Below are 9,226 nucleotides of genomic sequence, written 5' to 3'. Positions count from 1 at the left end.
GGGAGTACATCTCAGGCCAGTCTGCCTGCCGTTGTGAAGGGCTGGACCGGGCAGGTGGATTCCAGCTGTAATCCCGTCAGGAGGCAGTCACTGGCTGACTCGTACTCACCCTGGGCTTCCAAGACCTTACCCAGATTGATCCTGCCCAGAAAAAAAACCCCAAGAAATGAGAGAAATACCTGCATCAAAATGGAATTGTTGGCATTATTTGTAACAAATGGGTTCTTTTTTTAAAGTAGGTGGTCACAAGTAGAGATGAGATTGGCAATTTTGAAAAAAAAGGTCTGAAAGTTGGATGAAAGGTCTAGAGATGCATTTCTTTATATAGTGATGATGCCTTTCTCTCAGATTCAAGAGGGATGATTTCAGACAAGAGCAGTGGTGTAGCCAAGGGGGGACGTGGGGGGGGGGGGGGGGGGGGGGCGACCGCCCCCCCCTCAGTCGCCCCCCCACTGAGATTTTGAGTTTCTAAAAAAATTATCATTGATCTACATGACGCCCCCCCATGAAATGTTCCAGCCCCCCCAGCGCCCCCCCCACTGAAAAATTCCTGGCTACGCCACTGGACAAGAGTCTCTTAAAAATATCAAGTCTGTAAAAGGAAAAATAACAGATTTGGTGAAATGCTTTATGCAATGGTATACAAATATTGACTGGATCAGCGTGGAATGGGAGGAATATTATCGCAAGGCAAAATCTGGACTTTTCCATTTTACGAGGTGAAGCCGAGTGAACTGGAAAAGTCCAGATTTTACCGAGCGATAATATTCCTCCCATTTCACAATTTAAAGCCACTCAATATTTGTTTTATATAACTGACATATCGATCCTTGTCATTTGATATATTTGAACTTTTATTTCAATACAAAATTGGTGAACAATGTATTTCTCTCTTCCAAACCACCCCTTCACAAAAATGTTTGAGTGAGTTTTGTTCATTCCCTTGGCTTCATTTCAGGAGAAAGAATGCTCCATGGATCACCTCAAAAGCCTACATTTAGTTTTACTACACCTCTCAAAGCGGTCAATAATGGTATACTATACCCTGGCCCTCCCCCTTTTCCAGTCACAAAGCAACCGTCTAATAAGCACTTACCAAGACATATGCGCCGTGGGGTCGATATTCACCGCATCCCTCAGCACTTTCTCAGCCATCTCGTACTGCTCCAGGGACAGCAGCACGGCTCCTAGAGTCTGCATGCTCTTGATGTGAGACGGGTTGATGGCCAAGGCGCTGTCGTAACACGTCTTGGCCTCCGTGTAGTCCTGGTTGTACTCGTGAATGCAGCCTCGCTGTGGTCAAAAGGAAAGGAAGAAAGGTGTTTGCGTTTGTTATCTAGGCCCTGGGAACGTGCCATCCTAAAATGGAACAATAATAATGCAAAACTGTTGTCAAAATGGCGGTGCCCTGTATGCAAATCCTACCAGGGATGAAGTGGAGTCTAGTCCCTGCAATTCCTTGCATGTCCCTACAAGACCCTGCAAGTCCATCACAAGACCCTTCAAGTCCATCACAAATCCTCCAGTCCCAATTCAACTCACAAGCTATTCAAGTGAGCTCAGACAAAGGCATTATTTTGTATTTGTTCACCCACTGTTACTTGTGACTGGACTTGTGACTGGACTTGTGATTTACTTGAGATGGACTTGAGATGGACTTGTGATGGACTTGTGATGGACATGTGATGGACTTGTGATGGACTTGTGATGGACTTGTGATGGACTTGTGATGGACTTGTGATGGACTTGTGATTGATTTGTGATGGACTTGTGATGAACTTGTGACTGGACTTGTGAATGGACAATGATTTACTTGAGATCGACTACATCCCCGAATCCCCAAAGTGTCACTCTTTAGCTAGCAGTTTTTAAGGAGTCACCTGATGTAAATTTACAACACATTGCAATGAAACATTCAAATCGGAAGATTGATAGCTGCAAAATGAAAGGCTTACTCAAATCAATGGAATACTTACAACATAAAGGATGTGATGTGAGAGAGGGAAGAGCAATGAGGCTTCTTGTACGCAGGCTCTGGCTTCATTGGGTTTCTCAAGACTCAGGTACAACTCAGCTAAAGAGTCAACACACAAAATAGGATAACAGTTTGAAAACTCTTCAAAACGGACCAAATGTTTGTGCACATTTTTCTAAAGGAAACCATCTATCTTTCTGAATCCTCCAATATCTGCCAATTTTACAAAGAATGAACAATATCTGTAAGTTATTTAATAAAAACAAGTCAGTGGGCCTAACTTTTCGATTCCTGGCAGGCAAAAAAGTGATTTAATAGCACTCCGCACTAATTTTAAAAATAGAAGCAAGTATCCAGATCTCAGACAAGCATGCTTTACGAACTTCTCGTGTGGAGATTACGCACTCGCTTGCAACACCGTTTCTATACGAATGTATGCGGCCAGGTGTGCATGCATGTGCACGCATGATTGTTCAAAAGTATGTCTGATATCTGGGGTATGCGCGCGTATGGCGCGGAGCAAAATTGACGTCATTAGTGCGGAGTGCTATTGACAAAGCACTGGAAGCATCTTGATCACATCACAGGGAGTTTAGTTATACATCTTATTTTGAATGACCACAAGTTGTTTCGTCAAAGATATACATTTATACAATGTATTGTGTATGATGCTTCCAATGAGCCAACAGGGCAACTTCAATGTTCAGTGCCTCTCTTTCAAGCAAAAGAATGGTGGGCCATTTCAAGGGCGGATCCGGGGGGGGGGGGGGGGGGGGGCAACGGGGGCCATTGCCCCCCAAAACGAACCCATTTTTTTTTTTAAGTGATGTCGCAATAAAGGCAGGCACTGCGTACACCACCATCTTTCCCTCAAAAGAAATTGGACAAAGTGGTAAGAAATTGCCTCAGATCGCACCACAGAGCATCTAGAATCCAACATTTTTTCAGGGCCCTTAAGCAGGCCCCGAACCCCTCGCCGTAATTTTTGGGATCCACTTTCAAAATTGTGTTCTGGATCCGCCCTTGGGCCGTTTTGATAAATGTTTATCAAATTAAACCTAGATTTCCATCCTGAGTCTTTAGTGGTTACAAGGTTACCAAAAGTGTTGATTAAAAAAGTTGGCACTCACCAATGGCCAGCCAGATGTGAGCCTGCATCATCCAGATCTGTTGAGATCGTCCTTGCTTGGGGATGGAGCTACCTTCAGACGAGGCTACCTCAGAGAGAGCGTGCTCTACACGGGATGCAGCGATGGAATTATGGATAGAGCCTAAACAGTGAACAAGTTACGAAAAAAAAGTCTATCACAGTGGAACGTAGCTATACCAAACACCGCTATACTGAACATTCGACTATATCGAACATCGTCCTTGGCTCCCGATTTTTGTGTACAAAATGTACCAAACATTGTTGTTGAAAATTGTCAACATAAGAGTAACAAGTGGCTATTATTTCCCCAAGGAATAGAAGGGGAAAGCCACCCATTGCTGTAGGTAGTTAGCTCAAAAACTGTGTAATTACATAATTCAATAGTCGGCACATGTTTATAGTTGTCTTTCTGTAACTACCAGGCATGCAGGGTGAAGTTATGGAGGGCGCTATTTGTTGAAAGTGAGTATCGGAGCACCAGCAGCTTAAAATCGCTATACCGAACGATCGCCATGACGAACAATTTCTGTGGATCCTGCGATGTTCGTTATAGCGACGTTTCACTGTATGGGTGAAAACATACTTTTGTGACCTGTTACTTGTCAATCAAGATAATTTTGCTGACTTCAATTAGTTCAAATCAACGTGACACATTTTTGAGAAGACTGAAAAACTTACATGGCTGTCCAGTTAAATAATGTTTCCAAAGAGAACTAAGTTTGTAAAAGTGCTGATAAGGAAAATGTAGTGCAAAACCAGAAAGAAGACTTCCCAGCAAGTTGGACCAATGTCTAGTAAGATTCCCAGAGAAGTGACTCAATCCTCATCAATGTCTTTCAAGAAACAGAATACCCAAACTTAAAAAAAAAAACACGGGTGTTGTGCATGCTTTCTGTAATACTGAACTTCCCTGAACAGAACTGTAGTCAATCACGAGTCAAGTTACATGTCGAAATAATAGGAGATGAATAATGAATAGAGGAATGCTTTTGACACGGTTCATTAGGATAGCTTGTGTCTTGATACTGGATGACGTTTGATTGAGTTGTGAGTACCAGTGAGAATTTGACTACAACTCCATCATCTGGCTTCTTTGGGACCAGCCAAAAAAGTCTGTTGTGATGGTAGTTCAAACACTGACAGTTACTATACCTCATACATATTCATGATCGAGAGCCGAACTCTTACTGGTCAATTCACCATCACGTGGCAGATGTTATTTTTGCTGTTTACAAAGTGCGCGCGAGGGTAAATACGCATGCGTAGTAGGCTGTCGCACGGGTTACCCGTGCGACAGTCTACTATGCATGCGCTTTACGAAGCAATTGTGGAACTGCCGTACGGGTGTAGTACGCACGCATGAACATCGCCCAAGCAAGCTATGCATGGTACGCGCAAATGTTAATTTTCCCAAGCTCAATGATGCCGAACTGGATAATATTTATGGACACTATATATGCTTCCTGTACAAAAGAAAGTTGTCCATAAACACCTTTATTTACAACTGTAGTTACTGTATTGCAAACGAACTGAACTAGTGAAGCTGAGCAATAATATTCTTTTGGTGAGCTGGACAAGTTTCTCTGAAGATTTTGTTTGAGGTATATACTGCAACGAAAAAAAATCGGCAATTGAATATGTATGAGGTATAGTAAAACAAATATAACATGGTTTATTTCGGGTGGACAGTCGATATTAGCTCCCCTCAGTATTGGAAGTTGACAAACTAGTTCCCTTGGCTTCGCCTCGAGAACTAGTTTATCAACTTCCAATACCTCAGGGAGCGAATATCAACTGTCCACCCTCAAACCCTGTACTATATGTATATTAATTCATACTATAAAATATATGGTTATATGAAATATTCAATGGAGACCTATATAAAGGAAATTGCATATTTGATAGCATGTTTATCTGACACAATGCATGGGTGGTCTCAAACAGAATTATCGCATGCGACCACAACACTATGACCACTGATAGGCACACTGATGTACCGTATGTATTTATTTGTGGTGTGTATACAGATGGGTTTTGCTACGAAGAATACTTTAAGAAAAAATGAATTTGACTGTACATGTATTTATTGAAAAAAGTGAATGTCTAGCTAAAAATGTGCTCTTAAAAAAAGAAGACTTCTACTGAATTGTAAAGATCATATGGCATGGGTTTGTTCCCCAAAATACACGTAACTTCATGAATTTGCACCATTTATGTGGCCCTTTCCCACTGAACAACATTAGAGGACACTATGGTCCAGGATTGGGTGAAGGTCCACAATTAAAATCGTGTACAAAACCACTGACAGTTCTTTCCAAAAAGTTTTAACCGCGGACAATAGGAGGTCCAGCATTGAAGACGTTTGCACACTTGTGTGTGTGGAATCATGGAGAATTTTAGTATTTCAACTTCTACTCATTACCATTTGTTCGCATTTTGTCCGTTGGGGTGTTTGTTTGTTTGTTTGTTTGTTTGGGGTGGTTGTTTGTTTGTTTGTTTGTTTGTTTGTTGGGGTAGTTTGTTTATTTGTCTGTTCGTTTGTGTGTCCGCTACATTTCTTCTGTTCTGTAACATGTACATGTACATGTTGTACTTATTTACTATCATACTACAAATGTATAGCCCAGTATTGTTCATTTAACTCTAAGGCATCCCCCTTACAAGCTTCAGCTTTTTGTGTTTATGCCTCCAATTACTTTTTTTTTTCTTCGTGTAATTATTACAGTGTCTGTATGATTTGGAAATAAATGTTGCATTGAATTGAATTTAATTGAATTGAATTCTCTATTGACCATGTAGACAGCAGTGTTGTAGTCGAGACCGGATAGTCCGAGACCGAGACCTGAAGATTCGAGACCGAGACCGAGACCGAGACCAGCCCCTTCAAGGCGGACCGAGACCGAGACCAATATGGTCCGAGACCGAGACCGAGACCGAGACCGCTGATAATAAATAACAATAGTCGAAATTAAAAAAACAAGACACGTTATTATAGTTGAAAAATGTAACCTTTCTATTCACAAAGAATACAGACCAAATTTTGACCAGTGGCAATGTTTACAAATTGATACATGACACCTTACTTGAGCAAACAGTAGTTACACTTGAGAAATATGGGCTTTGACATGTTGTCTTCACCCAATCGTGACAAAAGTAAAAAGTTAAAGGTAGATGTTTCATCTGTTATAGGAACTCAGATCCTAAACTCCACAGTCACCCCTTTGGTTTCAGCTATGACTTCTAACGGATATTTAAAAGATGCAATTTTAATTTTACATTGTGCCTCTTTTTTCCTAAAATAAATATAGGACTTAACTTCTAACAAGAATTGTGTACTTGATTTTTAAAAATGGGAGCTAGAAAATGTTGAATTAATTTTTAAATTTTTGTCATAGAATGTGGACTTGTACATGTAGACCCACAAGTTGCGAGGGGGTAGCCAGAATGTGCCAGATATGGATTTTTATTTTTTTTCTGAACGGGATTTTTAATTTTTGAGGAATACTGGGGTACTTTAAAATGAGCAGCCAGAAAATGGGGTCTCATCATACACTCTCATGGCAACAGTGAGTGGTAACTGGTAAGAGTGTGTGAGTTCAAAGCTGGAAAATCAGGTAGAAAAATTTACTTTTTCCTAAAAATACTGTCCCAAATTGAAGAGAACATTGTGTGGGGTCGAAAATATAACTAATTGGAAGCACCTCATTTATTATCAGAATACAAAATGCAAGTGATTACGTCCACAGGGGTGGGCTAAACTACACAATCCCCGAAAATGGTTGACCCTTATTGCATAAATTGTTACAAGTTTATACTTTGCTTTATGTGGCCGACTCAACAGACAAATGCCGAACTTGTTCCAAATCGTTCAGTGACTGGTACTGCTGCAGTTTTACATGTACTTTGGGGACTTTCCAACGTGCAGTCGAGTCCAAACCGACCGCGATATATAACAAGCTTGATCTACGGGCTAGCAAATTTTTAAAATAACAACGGTACTGAACGAAGTGAACACAAAGTAATCGATCGAGCTGTAAAAGCTACATATTGCCGGTCTCGACCCGAGACCAGCCAAAATATCGAGACCAAAGGGGACCGAGACCGAGACCAAGACCGAGACCACAGCTTCCGAGACCGAGACCGAGACCGAGACCAGCAAAAAGTGGTCTCGAGACCGGTCTCGAGACCTACAACACTGGTAGACAGGGATATAAATATCACTGGAAAACCAAGTAAAATATAATAATTGAGATAAATCGACCCAAATGAAGAGCTGAAAACTGTTACCATTTGATAAGTAAAGGTAAACCAAATAACAAATGGTCCTTTCATACAGAGGTGATACACGTGCCACTAATACTAACCGACACCCAAAGTAATGTGGATTAAGAAATACTGTTTTTGTGCTTGAATTGGTATCTTTACTCACTCTTCAAAGTATCTCCCCACACGGCTGTATTGAAAATGATGGAAAGGAAATTGTAACAAAAATCACGTTTACTACATGAATCCATGTGCACGGCTGCTAGCAATGTGTTGCGGCTTCATGCGATTTATGCCATGGTTGGAGTAGATACATGTGGGTGCATACCTATGTTCCCCAATACCTATGTTCCCCAATACCTATGTTCCCCAACCCTAACCCTAACCCTAACCCAAACCCTAACCCTAAGGATTATGGGGAACATAGGTATTGGGATACATAGGTATTGGGGAACATCGGGTAGACTCCGATACATGTAGATGTAAGGCCTGGGGGTGAATGGACAGCTAAAAAGGGGATGGTTGAGGTGGGTCAGGAAATTAAATTTGGAGTATGGAATAAATGGCCGGTATTATGGAACTAATTTCTAATTGTAAAGTTGAACAGAGAAATTGACTGGAACGGGATTTGAACCTGTGACCTCCGGGTTCCATTCTGGTGCTTTACTAACTTAGCTATCCAGTTCTATGTTGGCGGTTCCCCATTTTTGTCATTGTCTATGTTCAAGGGGCGCTGGTCAGAAGCCGTATCCCTCTTAGTGATCCCTGTTTGCTATTTCCCAGGTTTGCAGCATTTGAATTGTTTTGAATTTTAGGCATTGGACAAAGGTAGCCTAATTGCCTCTGTTTGGATAATTGGCTATCCTACAAAAAAAATGTAAATGTGTTTAGGCTAAAAAAAATAAGTCTCCGGTTTCTGGTATGCGCACGCGTCACCGTAGCCATGCGCGTCGGCAAAATGAAATTTATTTTTTTCACTTTCCCTTTGTGGTCTATTTGGGAATTTATGTCTGACATTACAACAATGTGCTATGACATTCAAGCTCATATCCAGCGAGGGCAATATTTAACACTTGTTGACTGCTTATGATGTGGGATATGGCCTTTTTAAAACCGAAGGGGCACATAGCATCCAAAGACCTTTTTTTGGGCCTAACAAAACATTTCACCAAAGACAGATGTCTCATAGGTTTCTTTAAAAGTCTGCATGTGTTGACAAGTTCAAAAACTTATTGCCATGAATCTTGATTGATGACCATGGACTCTGACCCACTTTTGTCCTTCAGATAAAAAAAATAATACCTACAGATAGTCAGACTATCTGTGGGTATCTTTGGTTTTTCTTCTTCAGGCCAGGGCCTTCAAAGCATGTTCATACCAAGCTGAATGGGAAGAGATATCACTCAGTACCTTCTTTTTGTACTTATCGGGAATTTGGGTCTGGCCTTTGGACAACTGATTAGAAAAACACACATCGGGCCATTTAATTTATCAATAACTACTCCAATGAAAATACATGTATATTATTATTATTATGATCATGTTTTTCTCTAAAAATTGGGAGGCAGAACAGCTAGATAGGCAAAAGAATAGTACGATAATTTATCTTATTTATATGAAAAGGAACTTAAACTAACTACCCTGAATCTAAACAAATATTCCTGTCACACTTTTTGTCTCATTCAGATGGAGTTTGGACAGTAAAACTTAGCTAGTATATCTTTGCAGTTTTCACCAAATTCAAATGTACGGATTTGGGGGAAGTACCCAGAAAGTTCCACAAAGTTTGCTTGAAGGATTTGGAAAAGCTGGAAAAGCTGGAAAAGCTACCGATGCAT

The 9,226-nt window shown here is 40.8% G+C and overlaps 1 protein-coding gene across 2 annotated transcripts in view; it reads right to left on the bottom strand.

Annotated features, from left to right (window-relative positions):
* LOC119740837 (tetratricopeptide repeat protein 7B-like) overlaps nt 1-9,226 on the bottom strand; it is a 38,382-nt gene continuing 29,156 nt past the window's right edge. For both annotated transcript variants that reach the window (XM_038216287.1, XM_038216288.1), the window contains 4 exons: nt 3,106-3,246; nt 1,977-2,074; nt 1,097-1,293; nt 1-141 (listed from right to left, as the gene is read on the bottom strand). In XM_038216287.1, the coding sequence (XP_038072215.1) occupies nt 12-141; nt 1,097-1,293; nt 1,977-2,074; nt 3,106-3,246 (566 nt within the window). In that variant the 3' untranslated portion in view covers nt 1-11. The remainder of the gene's footprint in view (nt 142-1,096; nt 1,294-1,976; nt 2,075-3,105; nt 3,247-9,226) is intronic.

The sequence above is a fragment of the Patiria miniata genome, unplaced genomic scaffold, assembly GCF_015706575.1.
Source record: "Patiria miniata isolate m_02_andy unplaced genomic scaffold, ASM1570657v1 HiC_scaffold_5, whole genome shotgun sequence".
Lineage (NCBI taxonomy): Eukaryota > Metazoa > Echinodermata > Asteroidea > Valvatida > Asterinidae > Patiria > Patiria miniata.
The sequence above is the reverse complement of the archived record's forward strand: the minus strand, read 5'-3'. Positions and strand labels throughout refer to the sequence as shown.